The 27,120-nt window shown below is 44.5% G+C and overlaps 1 protein-coding gene across 1 annotated transcript; it reads left to right on the forward strand.

Annotated features, from left to right (window-relative positions):
- On the forward strand, nucleotides 1–26,387 carry trpm5 (transient receptor potential cation channel, subfamily M, member 5). Its single transcript, XM_007904806.2, has 26 exons — nucleotides 1–105; nucleotides 3,915–3,976; nucleotides 5,696–5,825; nucleotides 6,895–7,072; nucleotides 7,795–7,961; nucleotides 8,642–8,813; nucleotides 10,183–10,247; nucleotides 10,380–10,565; nucleotides 11,287–11,389; nucleotides 11,715–11,833; nucleotides 12,840–13,202; nucleotides 13,980–14,105; nucleotides 14,781–14,904; nucleotides 15,893–16,038; nucleotides 16,603–16,715; nucleotides 17,579–17,677; nucleotides 18,513–18,771; nucleotides 19,421–19,539; nucleotides 20,112–20,244; nucleotides 21,031–21,205; nucleotides 21,835–21,991; nucleotides 23,396–23,574; nucleotides 24,158–24,290; nucleotides 24,652–24,724; nucleotides 25,056–25,146; nucleotides 25,516–26,387. The coding sequence occupies exons 1-26, from the start codon at nucleotides 79–81 to the stop codon at nucleotides 25,623–25,625; spliced, it is 3,609 nt and encodes a 1,202-aa protein (XP_007902997.1). The 5' UTR covers nucleotides 1–78; the 3' UTR covers nucleotides 25,626–26,387.
- The last annotated feature ends 733 nt before the right edge of the window (nucleotides 26,388–27,120 follow it).

Genomic DNA, 27,120 nt, shown 5'->3' on the forward strand with positions numbered 1-27,120 from the left:
TTTGGTTCAACGATCGGTAGGCAGTGAGAAAGAGCAGAGACGAAAAAGGACTGATCCAAATCCAACCCACAGTCAGGCATGGCTCACACAGAGCCTCACCAGAAGGTGAGTAATTTTTAATTTGTTTCTGAAAGTATCATGTCCAACCCACTAGAAAATAGTTTGGATCAGAGAGAGAGAGTGAGAGAGTATTGCTTGCAGACTGGGGTGTAGTGAAGTTTCTTTACTCCGCACGCCTCTGTTTACCTAGCAGTAAGTAGGAACCCGGTTGTATATTGATAATAATAATCCTTGCATTTGATAAAGGACTTTTCACATCTTCTAGATGTCTCAAAGGGCTTCACAGAATATACTGTAAAGTGTATTGACTGTATGTTTGTGGACGAAACTGCATATTTGTCAGTCGATTGGCGGATTGCTTTTCCCGGGGTAATAATCCCTTCAAAAAAAATACCAATAGCAATTTGGTCACTCAATCCACAACTATTTGTGAGACACTGCTGTGCGCACCTGGCTACCGCATTTCTTCCACAAAATATACAGACAATTCACTTTACAGTATATTCTGTGAAGCGCTTTGAGACGTTTCAAAGATATGATAAGGCGCTATGTCAAATGCAAGGATTATTACTATTATTATTATTACAGATTTCTCTTGCAAACTTATAAAAAGTATAATTAGTATCAGAGACGACAGCCCCAAAAAACAGCTGAACTCAGTCGGGATCACAACATTGAAAAATTAACATTGAGGGTTGTGATACCACGTAATAATAATTTGGTCATTCAATCCATGACTGTTTGTGGGACGCTGCTATGCAAAATACACGGTTAATTCACTACACACTATATTCTGTGAAGCGCTTTGAGATGTCTCAATGACGTGATGGTGCGCTACATCAAAAGTGAGGATTATTATTATTTTGATTATTATTATTATAAGAACGAACCATAAAGTTAAACAGAAACAGGTTCTCGATGCTGGATTGAAGCTCTGGTTGTGAACCGAGATATCTCAAGGCGGAGCAATGTTTAGGTGGGAAAATATATGTGAATCCACGTGAATGAGAGACCACCCATTGTCCTGTGATCAATGCGTTTCGCCCAGAAATTATACAGTCAATTCACTTTACAGTATATTCTGTGAAACGCTTTGAGACGTCTCGAAGAGGTGATAAGGCGCTGTATCAAATACAAGGATTATTATTATGATTATTATTATTAATAAGACCAGAGATTGAACTTGTCACTTGCCTACTCCTAACTTGGCCCAATTGATGAAACAAGCATTTGTTTTTCATAATGTGTTGCATTTTTAACCTAACGTCACCTCGCCTATAGTGGCTAGTGTTCAATCTCCTTGCCAATGGGATCCTAACATAGCAGCCCAGCTTACTGTAATTCGACGTCTCAGTATATCAATAGCCGGATCCGTTACAAAAGCTATCAATTACTGTTCATACTGTTAGCTGTAGATCAGTCCCATTCCTCTTCTCTTTCCTCCTCTCAGTCCCATTGGCGCTATCTTCTCTAATCCCATTCCCCTGCTCAATCCTTGTATCTCTCCTACTTTAGCTGTCTCTCCAAACGAATTTCCCCTGGTCTTTCCCCGAGAAAGAAAATTGACATGTCACATCGCACCAGAAAGCACGAACTTCTAGGAAATCAGATTGGGAAAACCTAACTGGTCTCTGTGACTCAATTTCACACGAGCCACACAGTTAACGTGACTTAACTGAACCAGGTTTATTGGAGGCGTAGACTGGGCTAGCAAATATCTCTGTCACTTTCTGTCTCTGTCGGTATCAGTATTAAATAAGTTGACATCTGGTTAGATAATAGTCACTTCCAGCTGCATCCTGTTGATGTACCATTCTTGGTTAAACCCAAATCACTAGATCAGAATGGAAATGATTAACGTTGAAACTTCATCAAGAGGCAATAAAATACTGTAAGTAAAATTAGTCGAAGCTACAATATCTCTGTTGGTGAGACATGGCATGGTGTAAATTGGCACTGGTTCGTCTACAAATACACAGTCACTATGAAAACTATGAAGCACTTTGAGATATTTGAATGGGATAAAGTTCCAGATTAAATGCATGGATTACTTATTATATAATAATAATAATAATCCTTGCATTTGATATAGCTCTTTTCACGTCGGGAGGACGTCCCAAAGCGCTTCACAGAATATACTGTAAAGTGAATTGACTGTATATTTGTGGGCGAACGCAGCAGCCAATTGGGCACAGCAATAATAATAATAATAATAATCCTTGCATTTAATATAGCGCTTTTCACGTCGGGAGGACATCCCAAAGTGCTTCACAGAACACACTGTAAAGTGAATTGACTGTATATTTGTGGGCGAACGCAGCAGCCAATTGGGCACAGCAATGTCCCACAAACAGTCGTAGATTGAAAATGACCAATTTATTATTGTTTTTTTGTTTTGGAGGGATTATTATTAGGCTCTGTGTGGAGTAAGGAAACTTGCCCAAGGTTTCACCCTGCCTGGAATTGAACCCAGGTGTCTCGCTTGCAAGGCGAGTGCTCTAACCACTGAGCTACAGGACTCCATGTACCGGAGAAACAGGAGAAACAGGCATTTCACGGGAGTTTTAAGAATCATTGCCTGTTCGATGTGGGTGATTTCTGGGGAAGCAGAAATCTGTCAGAATGAATTCTTTTTAATATCTAATGGGCAATATTTGCAAACCAAATAAACCGACTGCCTTTCAACTCAATCAATCAACAACGACAACTTTTATTTATATAGCGCCCTTCATGCAGGGTTGCTTCCCGGAGCGCTTAAAGTCAACCAAGTCAATACCAACTTAGTGAATGGGCTCTCCACCAACCATCTGTGAAATCCATTGTTCACGCCACAAAATATACAGTCACTTCACTTTGCATCTCTCCGACAACAGCTGTCTTCTGCAATCGAGTTCCCCTGCTCTTTACCCGTGCCCCAAGTGTGCAAAAGTGTGAAACGTCTCAATGGCATGATAAGGCACTATATCAAATGCAAGGATTATAATTATTATTATTATAGCTTAGTTTCATGTGATTGCCATTTGCACCGACACTTTTGGAGCAATCAGTTGAACTGAAATTTATCGTGCAGGATATTTGGACGATATCAAAGTGTGTTGCTTATTCTATGTATGAGCCAGCAAACAATCCGATAGTGCACTCTCTCTCCATGGTAATAAATGCAAATTAAGTTGTTTCTTTTGCATGTAGCAGATAGTGAGATACTGCAAATGTCTCACAGTAATAATAATAATCTTTACATTTGATACAGCACCTTTCATGTCAGGAGGCTGTCCCAAAGTGAAGTGAATGATCAGGATGTACTGTGAAATGGAGCGACTATGTTTTATCTGGGTGTAAAACCGCATCATTCAAACAGCCCGTCGTATTTGTCAATCACTGGAACAAGATTTCTGTGAGCAAAAAAAAGGAAAGACCATAAAAGAAGTCTATGAACGAGAGAATTTCCCTCAAAATATGAATAAGTGCCTGTAATTTATTATTCTTTATCTCAGCAGACTCTATTGAGAATAATATTCCTTGCATTTGATATAACCTCTTATCATGTCTTTGAGACATCTCAAAGCACTTCACAGATTATACTGTAAAGTGAATTGATTGTACATTTTGTGGGCAATACTAGAACTGGGACCAAGGAAGAAAGTCTGATAAACAATGTACCAATTTCTGGGATCTGGGTCCTAGTTTTGATCTTCAGACAAGGTACAGAGAATTGGGACTGAATCAGTTTGCTCCATTAAGGGAACTAGCATCAGCTAAACTATGGGTGGATGGGCTCTTCCTACCAAGAGATGATCTGGTCATCACTGCATTACAATTCATTGACTTATTGATTTCTTCACTTGCCTTCACAGAACATGGTGGGCGAGGATTGTGGTAATGATGGAGAGAGTTTCAGATCACAGTACAGTCTAAAGTAAGTTCGATATTACAGAGTTGCTGCAGGGCACAGTTTAGAAATTATGCAAATGCCTGACTGTTGTTGTGAATTTTCTCCACATGGTTTATCTTCTCATCTGAAATCTCCCAGCTCCGCCACTGCTCTTCCCCTCAGGCTGCTGAAACACTCATACACGCATTTATTACATCTAGGCTTGACTAAGCCAACTCCCTGTTTGTTGGCCTTCCCAACTCTCCCTCCACAAGCTGCAGATCATCCAGAACTCTGCAGAGCTCGTGTCCTCTCCCGCACCAGGCTCCGTGACCCTATCAGCCCCACCGTCGCCCAGTCCACTAGCTCCCCACCCCCTAGAAGATAGAGTTCAAAATCCTCATCCTCGCTTTCAAGGCCCTCCATGGCCTTGCTCCTTTCTACCTCTGTGACCTGCTGACCCCATATCAACCTGTCCGCTCCCTCCACTCAGCAAGCTCTAGCCTGCTCCATGTCCCCTACCATTGGCAGTTGGGACTTCAGTCTCTCTGCGCCCACCCTTTGGAAATCCATCCTATAGTCTCTTTGCCTCGCTCCCTCCCTTGCCTCCTTCAAGGTACATCTCAAGACCCTCCTCTTTGACCGCACATTCATCCACCCTCCTGCCCCTACCTTCCCTGCCCTCCAACCCCCTGATCCCAAGCCCCTGCTCGAGTCCAAATCCCTGAATGTCCAGCACCTTGGGACATCCTCCTGACGTAAAAGGCACTTTCTAAATGTAATTTGTTGTTGTTGTTGTGATGCTGTAGATGTGGAATGGAAAACTATTGCGAGTTATCTTTTTTTATAAACATGGTATTTCAGCAAAACTGAAACTTTGCTACCACAAACAACACTGGGGTATAGCGAAAGCGCCAGGGGTGAAGTTGAAACTATGCAAAGTTGCTTCCTTTATTGCTGCCCGTTCTGTGAGACCTGCTGATATTGCACGTCATTATGCAAAACCTGTGGCAAAGTTTGCATGTTATATATAGAATAATTTTTAGATCTTGTGCAGCAGGGAAGTCATTTGACTGACTGATCACACAATAATACACGCAATGACTGTGTGTGGGGTGTGTATAGTGCGCGTGTGTGTGGGGCGCGTGTGTGTGTGTCCTCAGAATTAGACAATTGTAAGAACATCGGAATTGCTGGACAATAAAGACCAAGTTCTATCTCATTCACCTTCTTCTATCCAGCATGTTCTATCCTGAACATGCTACAATAATGGAGATGTTAATAGCAATTAATTCTATATGGATTAATCTATAATAGAGTGGAAAGCTCTATTGTAGACCAAAGTTGTCTGGTTCTTCCAATTGTATATATTGCTATGCGATTCTCTTGAACTAACACTACAACACTCTACTCTCCTCCTAATCAAGATGGGCTTAATGGTCTCTCAGGGAATTTAAGACTCGTTTGATTGGTTAAATATAGAGGCAGCATCAATACAGATAAAGTTGACAGACCAGAAGCTCACTGGTTTGAACTCTGGCTTATGATGAGTTTAACCATCACAATGTGATGGTCTCCTACTTTGTCTGTGTTGCCTATTGAGAGTTAACACTGAAAGTAAGGTGTAAGATCTCAACTTGCATCATGTTAGGGATTTTTCTGTAATACACCTACAGAACTTCAACCAGCGCTAGTGTAAAACGTATAAATCAAAGCAATTTGCTGAGGAACCCAGTTGAGTGCTTGTCAATTTCCTCAATCCAGCATTGAGCTTGCAGCAGTCACAGAACAGGGATTTGGGACAAGAGGGAATAAACATAATGGCCGCAACAACGAAGAGTCCGTCAAAAGGATAGAGATCGAGTTCTCTGGATCTGGAAAGAAACACGGCAAGGTACGTGCTGTCATTCACCCAACTCGAGCACATTTCAGGAGAGGGAGCCATGTGCCAGATAGGTCTGATTATCTGAACAGTGGCTGAACTTTACCCGAACCTACCGTCCCTGGTCAACTTGTGTTTGTCAAAATCGCGGTTAAGATCTGGTCATCCTCGGGATGTGGTCAACCCTTAACCAGATGCCAGTGTCCAGATTACAGTCAGTATGTGAGTAGTTCAGGACATGGCATGTGCACGCGACTGCCAGGGTGGTGGAATAACATGTTATAATGTGATGGTTTGAACATATCAACATAGGAATATAGGAACATAGGAAATGCTGGATGAGAAAAGACCAAGGTCCATCCAGTTCACCATCCTGGCAGTCTCATGCACGTGCCATGTCCTGAACTACTCATATACTGTATTATTTCATAGAATCATAGAATATTACAGCACAGAAGGAGGCCATTCGGCCTATAGTGCCTGTGCTGACTCTTTGGAAGACCTACCCAATCAGTTCCCACTCTCCCGCTCTTTCCCCATATCCTTGAAAATGTTGCCTCTTCAAGTACCTATCTAATTCCTTAAAATAAATCTATCTCATTTACATTTGAAAGAATTGACACTTTCTAGTTGGGGGCCATAAAAATCAGACCCTACATGGTAACAAGGCCTGGTATTAACACTGGCGTCTCGTTGGTGTGAGCTGAGCATGTGTGCTACAAACAGACCCGCTCTGTACCTACTGTGTTATAATAACTGGGTCTGACTGGATGCTCCGTTCACATCCTTTTCAAGCTTCAGGATATTTTAATTGGATTCCTCTCAGATTTGCAGGCACAAGGGTACTTTGGGAAATAAGGGTATTAAGGGATATGGGGGAAGGTGCTTCGAGACACTTCTGTGAAGGGCGCTGTATAAACAAAAGTGGTGGTGGTTGTTGTTGTCAGTGTTGTTGAAGACCAGAAATGTGGAATGAGAAAGGTTAGCGCTTCCATGAACTAACTGCATGGGGCAGGAGACTCGATGGTTGAATGTTCCTATGTCGTTTCTCCTATTGTTTAACCACGGTGTCCTATTCCAGGTGGCACGAGTGTCTCGTAACATTTCTCCGGCCACCCTGTTTGAGTTGCTGACTGCAGATTGGAACTTGCTGGCCCCGAGCCTCGTCGTGTCAATCATGGGAGGAAATGAAAACTTGCCGATGAAACCGTGGCTCCGGGATATCTGGAAGGGGCTGGTCAAGGCCGCTCAGAGCACAGGTACGCTCACCTCCACTTCTCTTTGTCTTCCTTCCTTTCGCCTTGTGCTCAAAGACTTCAAGGTCAAGAACTGGCATTGAAGAAGATTCTTGACTGCTGGGTAGAGCCTGGAGTAGGTGCAGCTCACATGTCCCTCGGCCTTATCTCAATGATGTTCCTCAAACCCATTGGACGCTTGTGTTATGTGCAGCTCTGTAGCCGAGTTCTTCACTCAAATGTGTCTTTAGTCCTTCAATATTTATCATTTGATTAAATTGACGACAAGATAGCGAAAACACTGCACACTGTGCGGCCCTCAATAAAACTGCACTCTGCCTTACAAACTCAATAGCAAGAGAGAATAAAAAAAAGGGTCAAAAGGGAAAGAGGAAGAACGATAGCTAAGCACTCAGAGACTCTACCCTGGAGGAAGGAGGCTATCCACCGTAAAAGCACTCTATTCAAATGCAACTTGCTGCTGTTGATAGGGAGATGCAGTGTGATGATGAGAGATAATGTGCCAGGACGGCAGTGCTGGAGACGGCAGGAGAGAAAGGGAAGGGCATTAGAAGGAAGCGCTGGTGAGCTAGAGGGTAAGGCAGTTCTCTTCGTACACAAAGACAAAGACATCACAAATGTCCAGTGGAATGAGACCAGTGGGTTTGAGGGACATCATTGTTTCATTTGGAGCACCTGTGCTTTGCCTTAGAAATGTCTGTTTTACTCCCTGGATCTCTGTGCAGGAGCGTGGATCATTACCAGTGGGCTGAGAGCCGGCGTGACCAGGCTAATAGGGGAAGCAGTCCGCGACCATGCACTGGCCAGCAACTCCTCCAAAGTCAAAGTCCTCGCCCTTGGACTCTCGCCATGGGAGATCATACAGAACAGCGAAGCCTTAGCCAGTGGCACGGTAAATAGCCAACACAAGCCTCCTACTCTCTGCTCTGTTAGAACGTAGCCAGTTTCAGCAGTCCGTCCGTACGTAGAGTTCGAAAAGTGCCTCTACGATAATCTCATTGTATTACAAAAATCTTGAGCAAACGTGTTTCGAACCTGGCTTTTCTGCTCACTCCTCTCGCTCAACTAACAAAGGCCTGCTGCGATGACAACAGATATTAATAATAACAATGTGGTCATTCAATCCATGACTGTTTGTGGGACGCTGTGCTGTGCCCACAAAATACACAGTCAATTCACTTTACGGTGTATTCCATGAAGCGCTTTGAGACATCTCGGAGACGTGATAAGGCGCTAAATCAAATGCAAGGATTATTATATAGCGCCCGCTCTGGGAAGCTACCCTGCGTAAGGGGGCACTATCTAAATGCAAGTTGTTGTTGCTGCTACAAGTCCCCCCCCCGAACTCTCCGCACCGCCATCGGTGGCTGTATCCCCAGCCACTAAGCCCCCAATCTCCGGAACTCCTTGCCTCAGTCTTTCCACCTCCATTTGTCTCCTCTTTAACTAGCCTCAAAGCCTTCCTTTGTTCTCAATTATCTTTGACTACGTTCAATGTGCTTGTAATGTTATCCACTCACATGAACATGCACTAACTCATCTGCGTGATCTTTCACACTCGATGCTAATCAGCATTGCAGCCCAGCGAGCTACCAGATTGAGGAGACAGTGAAAGGACCTCCCTACTCCCTGGACAACAACCATTCACACTTCATACTGGTGGAGGACGAGACTGAAGATGGCACCAAAGAACTTTTGCTGAAACTCATAAAGCACATCTCTGAACAGCAGACAGGCTATGGAGGTAAATACCAGTTGGAATGGGATCAGGTCACTGATATCCACCCACAAAATATACAGTCACTTTACAGTATATTCTGTGAAGCGCTTTGAGACGTCTCGAAGACGTGACAAGGCACTATATCAAATGCCAGGATTTTATTCCGGGAGCAGGCAAAAGGTAGTGGAACTTTGACAACAGAACACCAACTTGCATTTGTATACATCAGCCTTCACATAGGATAACATCTCGGAGCGCAGGACAATGGCCCAGTTTGGAAAACGAGCAACCGGGAGTGGGAAGGAGGCAACTAGAATCTGTTGTGCACCCACAACATGTATGAGACACATGCAATTCTTTTGGCAACTATTTTAAATCTGTGTCCTCTGGTTACCCGTCAGTATGAAAGGATTAGAGTATAAGAGTAGGGAAGTCTTGCTGCAACTGTATAGGGCCTTGGGGAGACTACACCTGGAATACTATGTCCAGTTTTGATCTCCTCATTTAAGGAAGGATGTACTTGCCTTGGAGGGGGTGCAGCGTAGATTTACTAGGTTAGTACCAGGGATGAAGGGGATGAGTTACGAGGATAGGCTGACCAATTTGGGCGTATATTCTCTAGAATATAGAAGAATTAGAGGGGATCTTATAGAAACCTATAAGATCATCAAAGGGCATGATAGAGTAGATAGTGGGAGATTGTTTCCCCTGGTTGGAGAAACTAAACCAGGGGTCACAACCTTAAAATCAGAGGCCAGCCCTGTCGCACTGAGTTGAGGAAGTACTTCTTCACTCAAAGGGTGGTGAATGTATGGAACTCGCTACCCCAAAGGGCTGTTGACACTCAGTCCTTGAACATATTCAAGACTCAGATAGATTTCGTATTGCATTAAGGGATATGGGGATAAGGCAGTGTCAGGTTATTAGCTGGAGTTAGATTAGAAGATCAGCCATAATTGAATGGCGGGGCAGGCTCGAAGGGCCAAATGGCCTACTCCTGCTCCTACATGTTATGTTATGTTATGAAACAGTTTCTCCCTGTTCATCCTATCGAATCCCCTCATCATTTTGAACACTCTATTACATCTCTCCTTAACCTTTCCTGCTCCAAGGAGAATAATCCCAGCTTCTCTAGCATGGAGAATCTGAAAATCTCTCATTCCAGGTACCAACCTGGTAAATCTCCTTTGTACCCTCTCCAATGCCTTGATATCCTTCCTAAAGTTTTGTGCCCAGATCTGAACACAGTCTCTAGCTGAGGTCTAACCAGTGTTTTATAAAGGTTCATCATAACTTCCTGACTTTTGGATTCTATGCCTCTATTTATAAAGCCGAGCAAGAGGCGAAGTCAAGATTCCTGCATTTGGTCCTAAATTTTCTCTGTTTTTTCCAGGAACAGGCAGTGTTGAGATTCCTGTTCTCTCGATTCTGGTCCATGGACACCCTACAATGCTGCAGGTAAGAAGCCCTGCCCTGCCCCAGTGTGCTGAACTATTGGGTAGTTCTGAGACACAGACTTGTCCAGAACTGCTGCTCACCTCTCACTCAGTGCAAAGCTGTGGTAAATGGTTGTTTTAATTGTACCCTTAGAAAATCTACCAGGGGATGGCGGACTCTATCCCGTGGCTGGTCCTGGCAGGGTCTGGCGGCCTCGCTGACGTCATTGCTTCACTGGTGAGCCAGCCGTTGGTCCCAGAGATTGTGCAGGAAGAGATGCAGGAAACGTTTCCCAGTGAAACCTTTGCGTGGGACGATATTCTCAAATGGACTGAACTGGTGAGATTCAATGTGGTGTTCAATGCACTAAACGGCTTCAGGAGTGAAGATGAACACTGCCAGTATTTTTAGCATTAGAAAGCTGAGCCAAGAGCAATAAGTTAAGGCTGTTCAGCCTTTAAAGGAGACATTTATAAACATGGGTCTATGTATTGCACCCAGTGTGCTAAAACCCGTTCTCTCCACCTGCCGACCGTTCAGCTGTGGAATTGTAATAAGACATTGGCGGGTTGTAATTATAATAATAAGATGTTGGGAAATTGTAATAAGATGTTGGGAGATTATAATGATGTTGGGGAGATTGTAACACGATGTTGACAAGACTGCAATAAGATTATGTAATAAGACATGTGATTAGGGACTACATTTGCAAACAATATTTTTCTGGCCGAACGATCACAATTCTGTGAACAATTTGGACTCTGGTCACTCTAATAGCTCAGGATAGTTCCCTATACCTATGAATAACAATAGGTCCAAACAATAGGTTCCTCCCGACTAAGGCTTCAAATATTTGTTAACTGATTAGCAGACTTGTCTCTCGGTCTTGCATTCTGCAGGAGTTCTCATAACCATATTATGTCTCTCTTATCCTCCCAAGCTCAGCTCTATGTCCTCTCCCTCCCGTCCTGCTATTGTTAACTCAGTCTATCCTTACCCCATCTCTGTCCAGGATCCTTACGTCGTGCCACTGCTCTCACACCCTTTTGCTTCCTTCCAGATTCAAAGAATTTTGGCCAATCACCACATTATAACAGTGCACGAGGCAGAGCAGGAAAGCTCAGAGGAGTTAGACACGGTTATTCTGAAAGCCCTGGTCAAAGGTAGGGGAATATGTCCTTTGCCCTTTGTCGTTACGGTGATCGCTGAATAAAGCATAAAGAGACATCGCCAGCAATAATGCTGAACATCATGTGTTCGTAAATGGGACCTAAAACAATTCTTCCAGGAGATTTTGAATCATCGACTTAAGCACTCAGTAACTTGTGAGTTTTAGGGCAAAAAGCCAGTGGGTACGCAGAAACTGGGCAATGAGCTGGGCTTCCACTGGTTCATTAGGGCCTGAGATCGAATGCACTTGAAGGGGCCTCTTAATTCAAAGAGGAGAGTGACAAAGAGTAAAGCCCCCCCACCCCATTACATTCACAGCCTGCAAAAGTCAAAGCCAAGAAGCTCACGAATATCTGGATGAACTGAAACTTGCTGTGGCCTGGAACAGAGTAGATATTGCCAAGAGCGAGATCTTCAACGGAGATGTGGAATGGAAGGTAGGAGACTGATTTTTAACTCAATTCAGTGCAAAACAACAACGGCAACTTAAATTTATATATCGCCTTTCATGTCGGGAGCACGTCCCAAGGCATTGGACAGTAATGGAATTTGGACCAGAGGTGGGCGGGGGGGGTCGGGATTGGGGAGTGTGGAGGGCAGGGAGAGAGGAGGGTGGCTGAAGGCTCAGTCGGAGAGAAGGCTTCTGAGACGTGCACCAAAGAGGCGAGAGAGGGAGAGAGGCAAGGGGAATGTGGGATGGAGTTCCATTGGGTCGGGCAGAAGGGATGAAGGCCTGGCTGCCAATTGTAAGGTGGGCTGTGCAGGGACTTGACACAGGCCAGTGCCTGCTGAGCGGAGGGAGCATACAATATGATATGGAGTCAGCAAGTCGCAGAGTTAGGGGGAGGGAGCAAAGTGAATTTGCTCTGTACTGAAGTGCATTATAATAATAATCATCCTTGCATTTGATATAGCGCCTCATCACGTCTTTGAGACATTCTCAAAGCGCTTCACAGGATACACTGTAAAGTGAATTGACCGTATATATTGTGGGTGAAATGCGGCAGCCAATTGCGCACAGCAGCGTCCCACAAACAGTCGTGGGTTGAGTGAACAAAGTATAATGGGTCTGTGCTGCATATTCAATATCAGTGCAATGAGCATCCAGCTGTTGAAAAGTTGTACCATGTAGCGTACAAGTTTGATGTGAAAGTCATTTTGACCTGTGCACTGTAACATACACATGTGATAGAGAAAATGACTTATCTCCTCAAGGTTACTTACCAGAGAAGATTGGGTGAGGCCAGGGCACTGGAAACATTGAAGAAACAAGTTGATGCTGTAATGGGAGGACATGAAGGTGGGTGGGTAGTGATTCTGGAAGGATGAGACCAGATGGGCTGAACCTGTCTTGGGATCTTGTGAACTCAAGAACAGGTGTAACTTGCTGTAACTCTGGCTTGCTAATGGGAAGGTGTTTAATTGTGGGCCGCACTTTTGCAGTCTCGTGACCTGGAAGAGGCGATGCTGGACGCCTTGGTGAACGACAAGCCGGATTTCGTCCGCCTCTTCATCGAGAACGGCATGAATCTCCGTGACTTCCTGACTTACGGCCGGCTGCAGGAGCTGTACTGCTCCATTTCCCAGAAGAGTCTCCTGTATGAGCTCCTCCTGAAAAAGCACGAGGAGCAAAGGCTGACCATCGCGGGCATGAACGCAGCCCTGCACCGCGACTCCCTGGACACCCGGACCAAGTTCACTCTGCACGAAGTGGCCAAGGTCCTAAAGGATTTCCTGCATGATGCGGGCAAGGAATTTTTCCAGGACTTCAGCCAGCCTCGCAAACCAATTGGTATTAAGAAACCCGTAATGGTAAGCAAACAGACAGTGAGTGACACGGAAAAAATGGTAAGGGAGCTTTCAGTGAAATGCTCAGTGAGCATTGGTCTCTTAACAACAACAGATTACATTTATACAGTGTCTCCAGTGCCCATTCCATTCCAACAATCTATCCCTGGAATCTCCGTGCGTAGGTGGGATGCATGGAATTTTCTCAGCTTGATTTGGATATTCTTAAGCGTGATGATGGGTTTCCGCACGTGTCAGACCCCCGGATGACCACCAAAAAAACACAGCGCATTTCACATTGGTAGGACGTTCCCAAGGTGCAGGACAGACAGGATTCGGACTCGAACTGGGGGTTGGGATCAGGAGGGCAGGGAGAGTAGGGGCAGGAGGATGACCAAAGAAGTGGTCGAAGAGGACGTCTGTATTTGGCATAAAATTACGTTTGTGACCCCCTCTTCCCTTAACCATGCAGAGAGAAACAAGATGAATAAAATGATTTCTGGCAACATTCCATTGTGCCATCCCGGGTGAGATCAGCTAACACAGCAAAGCCTGGAGATAGAACTTGGCATCGGGTTTTCACTGAATAAACTCAATGAGCTAGCATGGAGCCTTGGGGACAATGGAGCAAAAGAGAGAGGGAGGGACAGAGGTGTTACTTTAAAATATAAGGGAAAACAAGGGAGAGATTGCCACTAAATACCAAAAGTCAATGCTGTTTGTTGTTGGGTTTGTGAGTCAGTCTGTGTTCCATTTCTCAACTGCAATGCAATCCTTCAGGAATTGAATAACAAGCTCCGAGGCCAGAAGTTGTGTGGGACCGGCGATTTAAACCAGAAATGTCGGAACCCCTGGCGGGACCTCTTTTTGTGGGCCGTGCTGCAGAACAGGCAGAAAATGGCCAAGTACTTCTGGGAAATGGTGAGCCTTGTTGGGAGTGCATCACGGAGTTTACAGTAGAATGACAACAGCTTGCAACTTTCAAGCGGGTAGCATCTCAAAATGCTTAACGATGGCATAGTTTACAACCCACAAAGAGGCCAGTCAGCGTCTGTCTGGTGCTACTCTAATCCCATTCCCAATCTCGTACTCAATAACCTTTACTATTAACTTTCTTCAATTATTTACCTAATTTCCTTTCATTTCACATCCTGTTGTGGGCCGCTTGTGGTGAAGCATTCCACATTCTTCCATCTCCCGCTACCCCATCCTCCATTCTCCTCAACCCTTTGAGACAAAGCCTTAGCAGGTAGGATAATCTTTGCTGAAGAACCTGCTCCTAATACTTAGCGGAATTAGGCAAACAGGATGATTCTCTCCAGGGAGAGAGTGCACATTCCACTCCAACAATCTATCTCTGCAATTTCCATGTGCAGGTGGGATGCATGGAATTCTCGGTTTGATTTGGATACTCTTGAACACGGTGATTGATGTCCGTGTGCTGACCCCACCCAAAAAGACTGATAAACATTATAAACCTCTCAGAGTTAATGTGCTTCCTCCGTTTCCTGAGGTGCGCTCTTTTATCTCAGAGCCAACGTGCAGCTCGGTTAGTGCATCAAGTCCTAACCAGACGGGTTTACTTGTTGTTTTCAGTGTCCGGAGGCAGTGGCCACGGCTCTTGCCGCCTGCAAGATCCTGAAACAAATGGCTCGACTGGAATCGGACAGTGAGACCGCTCGAAGCATGAAGGAGGCAAAATTCGAACAGCTCGCAATCGGTACTTATAATAATAATAGCCCTTGCATTGCCTTAATACATCTTCAAGACGTCTCAAAGTGCTTTATTGGATATACTGTAAAGTGAATTGACTGTGTATTTTGTGGGTGAAATGCGGCAGCCAATTCCATAAACAGTGTCCCACAAACACTTGTGGATTGAGTGACCAATTTTTTTATTGTTTTGGAGGCATTATTACGATCCGCCAATTGACTAACAACTGGGTTCCTACTTACTGCTCAGTAAACAGAGGCGTGTGGAGTAAGGAAACGTGCCCAAGGTTTCCCCCGGGAATCGAACCCAGGTCCTCTCGCTTGCGAGGCAAGCGCACTAACCGCTACGCTACAGGACTCTATGGGGGGGGGGGTTATTACCATTATAGCTGGCGGAGTGAAGAATGCTAGCAAGTGTCCATAAACGGGCAATGTGCGGGAGCAGAATAGGATAGAGTGATCACTGCCCCCTTGTGTTGTGCCTCGTGATCTTGTTCCTTCTCCCAGCTTCCATGTGATCTTCGCTGTTCGGGGTGTTTGAGTCTGAGACAGAGCCCAAAAGCAGCGTGACTGCATCAGTCAAACTTAATCGCCAGGCTAGGGAAATGATGCTGGTCATTCATGGGGCACAATCATTTGCATTGAAAATAATACAGCTGCAGGCTTCAGTCATGTACTGTTACAGGGACACCAACCACCCCATTGTACTCAGTCTATTTCCATATGTGCTTTTTATCAGGTACAGAATCGGGGGAGGCAAGGAGTGATGCTTTGCTCCCCAATTACCGAGGCTTGTAGCGTAGTGGGTAGCGCCCTCGCCTCTCAAGCAAGAGGACCTGGGTTCGATTCCCAGGCAGGGTGAAACTTGCTTCCAATAGCCCCCGTTGTAAGTAGCCCCCGTGGAATAATAAGCATTCTTCCTTAGGCTATCAGTGGCAGGGCAACTCTTGGCACGGCAACTCTGTTTACAATTGGTTTTTGATATTTGGCTTCTAGATTTGTTCACCAAGTGTTACAGTAACAACGAGGACAGAGCCTTTATCCTGCTGATTCGCAAGACCAAGCACTGGAGTAAAGCCACTTGCCTGCAGTTAGCCACAGAGGCTGATGCCAAGCACTTCTTTGCACAAAATGGTGTTCAGGTAGATACAGTCTGACTTCTTCTTGTGCAACTTCAATGAGTAACTGCTAAAATCTGTGAGAACATTTGGTGTTTCCCCCTAAAAACTTGGATCATTCGTGATCCCAAAAGACCTAGAAACATGCATGCACCTTCAGTCTTTTCTTCAGTTCAGCTCTGCAATCCTGTCCTCAAGCCCAGTAACAGCATTGTCCTTTCGAAGGCAAGATCTGAAATGGTTTTGGAATCAAGATTCATCACATAGTCTTCCAACTCTTAACTCATTCATTCTCAGAACCTAAGCAATGTAGAGCTCCTTGTCTCTCTGTCTTCTCTCCTTATAATCTAACCGAAGTTTTATCATCTAACCACAGCTTCTTCATTCATCCCATCATCTCTCATTCAGCCTTAGCTGTGTCCTTTACAATGGACTGAGGACCTCACCTCTGTTTCCCAATAAAACTCAACAGCCCGTGACAAACTGCTGCCCATTTAGATCTGAAACTGTGCAATGCATAGTATAGAAAAGAATAGTTTCAAGGCAATAATACTATTGCTGATCTAATGTTAAAATCTTGTATTTCAGGCTCTGTTGACGAAAATCTGGTGGGGCGCGATGTCAACTGACACCGCAATATGGAAGCTTGTCTTCGCATTCTTTTGCCCTCCTCTGATATACACCAACTTGATGGACTTCAGGTAATAAGTCAACAAGAAAATGTTTCAAAGTTGTGAGGAGCACCTCACCACACACATTAACCAGCTGCATGTAAATGTGACGCTGTGGCAATAAGTTACCAATGGTTTATACATGCAATAAAGGAGGGTCTTGCATTTTTACATCAGCGGAGAGCGTTGAAACATCTCAAAGCTCTTCACGATAATCACCTTCAAGTCTAGCTTGTAAGGCAAACAATGGAAGAAGTTTACACCAGTAAAGGTCCTTTAAGCAGCCATGAGGCAAATGACCCATTAATCTGAAAGATTGTTGGCCAGAACAGTGGGAGAAACTCCATTCTCTTCTTAAACAGGTGCAACCCATATAGATCCCTACCTTCCTTTTTTTTTGGTCAGCCGGGTATCTGACACATGCGGAAACCAATCATTATGCTTAAGAGTACCCTTGGAATCCACTCCAGAGGGAGCAAATACAACAACAACTTGCATTTATATTGCACCCTTCACTTGGGTAGCATTCCGGAGCATTTCACGCACATTCACACAGTTGGGACGTCCTCCCAACATGAAAGGCGCTATACAAAGGTGTAATTTTGTATTGTATTATATTGCACTCAATCACATCCCTGACCCACTCCTCCCTTCTGGTACAAATTGTGGATACTTCCTTGTTTCCATTCAAGTACAATCTGAGAATATTCATCTCAACTCACCCCGCCACTCTTTAACTCTGGTATCTGGTGCTGACATTTTCGGGCTGACTTTGCCCAACCGTTGTGCCGAAGTAGGGAGTGGGGAGAAGGGAAGGGGTTTATTTGATCAGAGCTCCACGCAAACGTGAATTGGAAAAGAAACGTGAACTTTTTCTGTTTGTCTCATTTCAGTACGGACGATCAGCTGTCTGTAGGGGAGTCCGAACAATTGAAAGAACTGGACAGTTGGGACACGGAACAAGTTTTACTGCTGGGTGACAAGACAAACAGGTTTGTCCAAACCAGGAGAGCCTCTGTGTGACACAGAATTCACTGTGTACTCAACCACATGCCTGAATCGCTCCTCTCTTCTGTTGCATTATTGTATTGCTAGTTAGACATAGTTAGGTGGAACAGGCTCGAAGGGCTGAATGGCCTACTTCTGTTCCTATGTAGATGTGGAACTCTGGCCAAATGAAGGCCAGGTAACAAAGGGGAAACATGATCACTCAGATCATGGCGAAAAACACGTTTGAAACTGCTTTGTAGAGCCGCAATAGTCTCCCTTTATTATGCCTACAACATCGAAATGTCTTACAGCTGCTTTACAGGGAGCCCTGCTTCCAGGGTAGGAGCTAGGTATTCTGTTGCCAATTTGCAAGTGACAGGGTCCCACAAGCCTGTTTATCTAGAGTTGGGGGTCATTCACTTATCAGCCCCCTTATTATAATAATAACCCTTGATACAGCACCTTATCACGTCTCAAAGCGCTTCATAGAATATACTGTAAAGTGAATTGACTGTATATTTTGTGGGCGAAATGCATCAGCCAATTTCGCACAGCAGCGTCCCACAAACACTCATGTATTGAGTGACCAAATTTTTGTAATTTTTGGGGAAGAAATTATTACCCCCAGAAACACGATCAGCCAATCGACGTACAACCGGTTATTAACTAAGTAACGCGTGACAGGGTCCCACAAGCAAGCCATGACACCAACAAGTCTATTGATCCAGAGGTTTGCGGGCCATTCTTTTATCAAACCCACTTGGTATGAAAGGTTTGTTTCATTCTCTGGTTTCCACATCAGGTTTCTAACACGATGTAATCTTGTTTGCTCGACAGTAACCAGGGAGAGGAGGAGAAAGAACAACTGCGTTCGATGAGGAGGCAGCGGCGGGCTTTCATCTTCAGAAGGTGGAAGAAATTTTGGGGTGCACCCGTGACCGTGTTCCTGGGGAATGTCATCATGTACTTTACGTTCCTCTTCCTTTTCGCCTACGTTCTGCTGGTGGACTTCAAGAAGCCTCCGCTTATCCCTTCTGTCACCGAGTTCACACTATACTTCTGGGTCTTCACCTTAGTCTTGGAGGAGCTCAGGCAGGTAAGTTACGAATGCATCCAGTCAAGTGTCCGTGTGGGGAAGAGAGAGAAAGAGAGAAAAATCTGGTATGGGTAAAATGATCTTGTAGGTAGGGTGAGGAAGAGCGTTGTGTCTGTGCTGGCTCTTTATCACAGAGCCGGCACAGACACGATCGGCCAAATGGCCTCCTTCTGTGCTGTACAATTCTATGATTCTATGAAGAGAATAAAAGGTTCTCTCCATTATGTTTCTGTCCCCTACTTCTCTAGGCATTTGATCCCTTTCCCATCCCGCCCTTCTATAAAGATTACAGTCCCATCATGGTGCTTGACAATCCGCCATCTCGCCCAAGTGACCATTATTCACATACAAGTATCGAGAGTGAGTGCTGCTGAATTATTTGACTGTAAGATGTCAAAGCCAAGCCCAGGATCTTGTACTATTTCAAAACCCAATTTGCATCCCCTGAGGCCAATAGTCTAAGAATTAAGTGATTGACCCTTGTCAATCCTTGTCAATCTTGCTCCTCCAAGACTAAGGTGAAGACCCAGAAGTATAGTGTGAACTCGGTGACGGAAGGGATAAGCGGAGGTCAATCATTTACCCCTGAGTCAACTGATGCGACATGCATACCTTATGTTAGCTCCCTTGTATTTGCTCTTTGACCCAGGGTTTTTTCTCGGAAGGAGCCACAAACATAATAAAGAAGTTCAAGCTGTATGTGGAGGACGCGTGGAATAAGTGCGACATGGTGGCGATGCTGCTGTTTATCGTGGGAGTGTCCTGCAGGTCAGTGTCAGGAATCGCCAAGGCCAACAGCAGGCCTCACGTGCTGTCCTGGGTGAGGTCAGCTAGCCTGGGTCTGCAATGGCTCAGTGCTATGCTAGACATTGGCTTGTCTCCTCTCGGCTGTTGGCGGAACCTCCCCTGTAGAACGGTCGTATCAGAGAGCAAGTCCATCTGGGTTGACTTCTGAATTACCCTGGGTCACTCTCTGGTGCTGTGCAACCAGCCCCTGGTTAAATGGGAGTGGAGAGGAATTTCACTGTAAATAAGGAGATTCTGACCTTGTGAGGGTAACTCTGTAATGAAGGCACTTCTCCAGAGACTGCCACCACCTGCCGAGGCACAAGTATGACTGTATTCTGTTTAGTGATTTCCCCTACGTGCCCCACCCCCAATAAAATTGGGCTCGTTTGCCTGCAAATACACAGTCACTACACTTTACAGTAAATTCATGTGAAGCGTTTTAAGAAGCCTCTGTGACATGATAAGGGCTTGTTGTATCAAATGCAAAGAGTGTTAATAGACCAGATACGATTTGGGGATTAGTTTTGAACCTGTTCCTTCTTCTCGCCCAGGATGTACCTGTCCACGTACGATGCGGGACGGACACTCCTGTGCCTGGATTTCATGGTGTTTGCTCTCAGACTGATCCACATCTTTGCTGTCCACAAGCAGCTGGGACCAAAGATCATCATTGTGGAGAGGATGGTGAGTGTGGGCGAGGTGCCTCGGTTTACACAGCCAGAGAAGGCACCAAATGCCAAAGTCGTTCGTTTTTGTTGAGGTTTGATTAAAAATCCAACAGCCGGTATATAGACGTCCCGGGTTCTCAGCGAGGCAGCGCAGTATCGAAAGGCGTTAAGAATGGGGCGCCCCTTTACTGCCAGAAACACAGTTTAGGACACACCGAGTATTTCTTTACACAGAGGAGAATCGACCCCTGGAATGGGTTACCAGTCTGAGGATGGTTGAGACTTGACACCACAATAGAAAGACTGAATGGGATCATAGAATCATAGAATATTACAGCACAGGAGGCCATTCAGCCTATCATGCCTGTGCCCGCTCTTTGGAAGAATTACCCAATCAGTCTCACTCACCCACTATTACCCTATATCCCCAAGGATCTGAAGGGCTCCTCGGAATAGTTTCCTCACAATGATTTAATAATAATGATAATAATCCTTACATTTGATATAGAGTCTTATCATGAGATGTCTCAAAGCGCTTCACAGAATATATTGTAAAGTGAATTGACTGTGTATTTTCTGGGTGAAAGGTGGCAGCCAATTGCGCACAGCGGTGCCCCACAAATTGAGTGACCAATTTTTTTTTTTAGCGTTTAGCAAATAGTAGGGCGAGATCAGTTGAACCAAAAGGCCTGCTTCATCCAAACATCACTCGGGGACTTCCGACACCGTAAATCTGAGGGCTGAAAAAGTTTTACTTTTCGTTGTGGGCGCCCCTTTATACGCTCCGGTTTTCCTCCGCCAGATGAAAGACGTCTTCTTCTTCCTGTTCTTCCTGTTTGTGTGGCTGATCGCGTACGGAGTGGCCACTCAGGCCTTGCTCCACCCCAATGAGACGCGGCCGGAATGGATTTTCAGGCGGGTTCTCTACAGACCTTATCTGCAGATATTTGGCCAGATTCCGCTGAACGAGATAGACGGTACGAGATTCACGGTCCACTTGACCTTAACACTTCATGCCAAGGGCGACACCTCAGTCCCGCTCTGGTGTGTCAGTAAACTGTCTCTGCATTTTGGTGGGGAGGTGTGAGGGGTGGCTGGTGGGGCTGGAACTGATCAGATATCATCTTTGTTGAAACATCCATTGGCTTGTTGATGTTTTACTTCATTAGTGGCCAACCCATGATCCATGGGATCATCACAAAGTGCCCGGGCCCTCTCCCCCACCAATCCAAACATTCACATTTGTACAGTGCATTTCACTTTGGGAGGATGTCCCAGGGTGCTGAACAATCGGGGATTTGAACCCGAGCAGGGGTGGGGTGGGGGTTTGGTATCACAGAGAGGGTGGAGGGTGGCTGAAGGCGCAGTCGAAGAGGAGGGCCTTGAGACGTACCTTGAAGGAGGCAAGTGAGAGAGACCAAGGCGATGGGAATGTGGGATGGAGTTCCAAAGAGTGGGGGGATGTATTGGTTGGCCTACCCAAAAGGTTGGCCACCATGGTTTTAGGCGCTCCGAGATGACACTCCATGAGAATGGCACTATTTACATGCTGCTGTTGTTGTTGTATTGTCCTGCATTAATGACATTGATTTCCATGTCGCTCTAGAGGTTCAGATGCCTGGTCCGAACTGCACGGAGAGTTCAGATCCAAAATCACCGCCCTGCCCCAACACTTATGCCAACTGGCTGATGATTGTGCTCCTGGTCATTTTTCTGCTGGTCACCAATGTGCTACTGCTGAACCTGCTGATTGCCATGTTCAGGTGATGTGCATGATCTCACAAGAGAGCTCAGAGGGGAGTGGGCACTGCAGTGGGGGCTTGCTGCAAACATCAAGCCTTGACCAAAGCAATGGGGAGAGCTACATGCCGAGCACAGGCTCCACACAGTAATAATACAATAATAATCCTTGCATTTGATATAACGCCTTATCACGTCGTTGAGACATCTCAAAGTGCTTCCAAGTGTCTTGTAAGGCTTCTCAGAGAAACCACTAACCAATCTGCCTTGTCGCGCAGCAACCCTCTGCTGATAGATTGGTGGAGGGAGCTAAATTAACAGCCTTGCAGTGAAGCAGTTGTTGGTGGTAGCAGCGGTAGCTGATACTTCAGGCAACGCAGCAAAAAAAAAAAACACGCACACCATTTCTTCGAATCCTGAAACAGAGATTAGAAGTGATCAAAGGAATCTAAAATAAGTCTCCTGTTATCTCTTTTCATTACATCTAGAATTATGGCCCCAAACAGTAGTGCATGTAATCTCTTTAAAAAGTAGCAGGTGTCTTAATTGCTTAACATCAGTTAGTCATTATTCAACAAGCAGAGAGGCAGGGTCAGAAAAGGAGTACCATGGTGTAGATGACACAAGCTGAAGGTGTGATGAAACCTTAGGCAAGTTTTCTTACTCCTCACCCCTCCCTGTTTAACTAGCAGTAAGTAGGAACCCGGTTCCTAGTCGTTTGGTGGATTGCTTTCCAGGGGTAATATAATCCCTCCAAAAAAAAATAGTAATCATATTTTGGTCACTCAATCCACGACTGATTGTGTGACATTGCTGTGCACAATTGGCTGCCGTGTTTCACCCACAAAATAGTTAATCCATTTTACAGTATCTTCTGTGAAGCGCTTTGAGAGGTCTCAATGATGTGACAAAGCTCTGTATCAAATGCAAGGATTAATTAACAACAACAACAAGATTCCATTTATTGAGCGCCTTTCACGTCGGAAGGACGTCCCAAGGCGCTGTACAGTTGGGTCAGGACCCGAGCATTGGGGGGAAATGGTCAGGGTGAGGGAGGGAAGGGAGGGAGCGAGGAGGGGGTAGAGAGTCGAGAGGAGAGCTGAAGGCTCGGTCAAAGAGAAAGGTCTTGAGACCGGCCTTGAAGGAGGAAAGCGAGGAGGCGGCGAAGGCACTGGGGGATAGAGTTCCAGAGCCTAGGGGCTGAGAGGCTGAAGGCCCGGCCACCGATAGTAGAGCGGTTGGGGCGGGGGATGTGGAGCAGACCGGAGCCAGAGGAACGGAGTGTACGGGCGGGCGGGTAGGGGAATAGTAGGTCGGAGAGGTAGGAGGGAGCAAGGCCGTGAATGGCCTTGTAGGTGAGGGTGAGGATCTTGAATTCGAAATGTCATGGATGTCATTGTAAATGGGTGTTATATTTTCCTTTTTAGTTATACTTTCCAGGTAGTCCAAGAGAACACCGATATATTCTGGAAATTCCAGCGTTACAACCTCATCGTTGAGTACCACAACCGCCCATCCCTGGCCCCACCCTTCATCATCATCAGCCACATTCACCTTTTCATTCAAGGGATCATCAAGCAGCAAGAACGCAAACAAGAGCACTTTGGTAAGATCACAAGACAGATTTGGATGTAGAAGGCGCTTTGGCCCATCTGATCTCATCCTTCCAGAAAAAAGGTGTCCACCACCTCTAGATTGGAAGATCTGATCTCTGTTTTGTGCTTTATACCAGCTTTGGAGCAGGCGTTTTGCACACCTTTCTCCCAAGTGACATACATCATAGTCACTTGGAAAGGTACTGCTTAAGATGACTCTTTGACCTATTTGATCTTATGCTTCAAGAATGCCAAACGTATAGCCTTCTGATTGCAGCATTAATGTTAGCCGGGCAATAATATCAACTGAGCAGTGTAACAGCTGTACTAAAATCTGGGAGATGATGAGTTGGAGAAATCAGGACAGTTATTGAGGCAAAATCAGAGAATCTGGGAGAGACACAGAGAGAGTCATTGAAGCAAAGAGAGTTGGTGAGATGCAGATAGAGTTAATGAGATAGAATGTGACGGAAAGTGCGAGTGAGTCGGTGGTTTGAAGAGATCAGTAAAGACAGCAAGTGACTGAACGTCAAATCGTCATCTATTATTCTAATTGTGGGGATAGTCCTGAAATTTTTAAAAATATTCTTTTAGAAAAATACTTACCCGAAAACTTGGACCAGAAGCTGATGGCCTGGGAGTCGGTAGAGAAAGACAACTATCTGGCCGGCTTGGAAAAGGGCAAGAGAGAAAGCAGCACAGAAACGCTAAGGAAAACTTCAAACAAGTAGGTGCACTAATAAGGAAAAAGATCCCTAAGACCCTAATGGGTCAGAAGGTCCTTTCACTGAAACGCATTGTAATGTGGAGACTGCAAAGGGGCAGGATTGGAATCAAGCGATCCACCCATCATCAACAGAAGAGGCTGGGATCAAAAGATTCTTCTTGGTGTAGCATACGTGAACTGAGCATAGCACATTTCGGATCTAAATACAACATTGACAAGTTTCACCATAGCAGTTTGTCAGAATATGTTCACTTGACTAGTTTGTTGCCATTAGCAGCTCCAGGAGTATTCTAAGCTGTGTCTGGCCTTTCTACAAACTACACAGATGCCAAGGCTCCTCACTGCTCATTCTTTCTTTCAGGGTAGATTCACTGCTGAAAACCATCAGTGAATATAAGGAACAGGAGAAACGGCTCAGCACACTGGAGGCTGAGGTTAGTCATCAACTCACTGCATCAACTCTACACTTGTGTCACCATGGGTGTTCTCAGTACAGTGCAGGTTATTTGCTGTGGGTCAGTGAAATTAACCTTAGAAGTATTGTGCTTTTTTTTTAATGTGTTAACAATGGCAAGTGATAAATGACAAATGACTGTGTGACCATTCCACCATTTTCATCTGACTTGAAGTCTTAAGAGTAACTTTGAGAAGTCTAGAAGACGTGAAAAGCGCTATATCAAATGCAAGGATTATTTATTATTGTAACTTGAATAAGGAAGGTTTTCTTTAAAACCTCCTCTGAGCTGAATTTTGTACTGTTTGCAGATCAAATACTGCAGTAATGTTTTGTCCTGGATGGTCAAATCCTTTACGCAACACAACCTGCAATGCAACAGCCCACCTCCAAAATACTCAGGTGCGTTCATTCACATAACCAACCAATTCTAACCAACAGCGTTGATAACGTGTTGGGTCCTTAAAGGATAAGGATAAGGTCCTTAATAATAAGGATAAAAATAATAATATTTTCATAAAAACTGTTGAATCCATTAGTGATGACGTCTGATATGTGTAATATCCAATCTGCATGTTACATCAACTTACCAATGGCCCGAGTTCACCTCTCGTTCATTGATGCAAGGGAGAATTGACTTACTTGTTGCTCTTCGTTACTTTTTGAGTTGCTTTAGCAACAGATCAATTTAAGTCTGGTTCTTTCTTCTAGTCAGTCAATGTCGTGCTGAGTAACTGGAGAGTTATCTAAAATTGCTGTGTGTCGCTGCAGGTTCTTCGGTTCTGGTCTATAAAAAGCAGCCACAGAATTCATTGGCAACAGATGATGCTTGTGCAGAGGCCAGCGTTTCCAGTGACCTACAGTACATCGATGACGATTAACTCCAGCAATGGAAGTTCACACATTCCAAAAAGCAACAAGGAAAAAAAGACAGTTGCTTGTCTGAGTCTTTTTGCCTACACTGGGGGCAAGAATTTGAGCGCTCAAGTTGGAAATATTCCCCCCAGCCAACATTCATTTTGACTTCAAGGGATTAGGTTGTAGCATATCATGCGGGGCGGTTGTGTGGGGATGGGAGATTGGAAAACAATTCATTGCTTCATCGACTTGTACTTAATATTTTCACAAAAGGCACTTTAAAATAAAGTCTCAGGTCTGGTGTATAATATGAATTTATGTTGGCACCACCTAAAAAGATGACTTGTAGCCTTTCATCCTGTCTATAATAGTGTAATATTTTTCTTTATCTGTCCAGTGCCTTGGGACATCCTCTTGCCGTGAAAGGTGCTATACCAATGTAATTTGTTAGCAACATGAAGTATCTCCAAATCAAACTACCGAGTTCCTTTTAATGGATTTTCTTTGATATCGAAATGCAACATTTCTGATGTAACTTGATAACTGTTACTGCCGTAAGTTAACTTACAAACCGTTTACAGACAACCCCAACCTCGGATCTCGCAGTTAACAATCGCAGGATGATTTTTCTCTTGCCCTCCTATCAGCTATCATGCTCCTATCCACTCATTTTAGTGATCTGCAGAGCTTTGTAAGAATAATAAAAATAAGAATGTCAACCCAAGGTTTCTTTTCATACACTTCTCCTGTTAAACTTGTCCTGCAATATAAATTGATTGTACCAATCCACTATTTTAACACTCTGGAATTTATTATTTAGGAGTTATTTTATATATTTTAAAGCCTTACCTCCACCCCAGCATAAAAAAAGTCTATCTGCTTTCCTACTTTTACACCCTTAAACCTTCTTCCTTCAAGTAAACAAGATTAAGCCATCTTGATGCATGTTTTTGACAAGCAGAGCATATAAACATCATGGTGACAGATATCCACGTTTGTATGTAAACTAAACTCCTGATAACTTGACTCTGGCTTACCTTGGTTGTATCACTTAAGTCATCACACTATCAATATCCCGGCTGCATTTATTTAAGTATTTGTACATATTCCTAACTTGCCACTGAGCCCCTTTCCCTTGGAGGGCCGAGTTATCAGGAATTTACTGTAGTTTAACAGAAACTGAAATTTATCCAGACAAGTTTGCTCAATCTTCAAAAACCTGTTAAAAAAGATGAAATGTTCCAATCTAATCAAAATCTACGTTAAGGGCACAATTTGTATTGTTTGGTTCAATGTCTTCTTAGCATTTTATTGAGCATATCCTGCACAATATTCAAATGTCTGTTAGCCAAAGACTAAAATACAAGACCCCTCTATGTTTTGTTGCCTAAGTAGTAATAATAATCTTTGAATTTAATATAGCACCTTATCGCATCTTCGAGACGTCAAAGCGCCCCACAGAATATACTGTAAAGTGAATTGACTGTCTATTTTGTGGGAGGAACACAGCAGCCAATT

The sequence above is a fragment of the Callorhinchus milii genome, unplaced genomic scaffold (genome assembly GCF_018977255.1).
Source record: "Callorhinchus milii isolate IMCB2004 unplaced genomic scaffold, IMCB_Cmil_1.0 Scaffold17, whole genome shotgun sequence".
NCBI lineage: Eukaryota > Metazoa > Chordata > Chondrichthyes > Chimaeriformes > Callorhinchidae > Callorhinchus > Callorhinchus milii.

What these genes read in the sequence shown, in the direction of transcription:
- trpm5 (XM_007904806.2), top strand. Translation starts at nt 79, where the DNA reads ATGGCTCACACAGAGCCTCACCAGAAG. An exon ending in CAAGGCCGCTCAGAGCACAG is followed by an intron (nt 7,073 to 7,794) that starts GTACGCTCACCT and finishes ATCTCTGTGCAG; the next exon opens with GAGCGTGGATCATTACCAGT. An exon ending in TCAGCACACTGGAGGCTGAG is followed by an intron (nt 24,725 to 25,055) that starts GTTAGTCATCAA and finishes TACTGTTTGCAG; the next exon opens with ATCAAATACTGCAGTAATGT.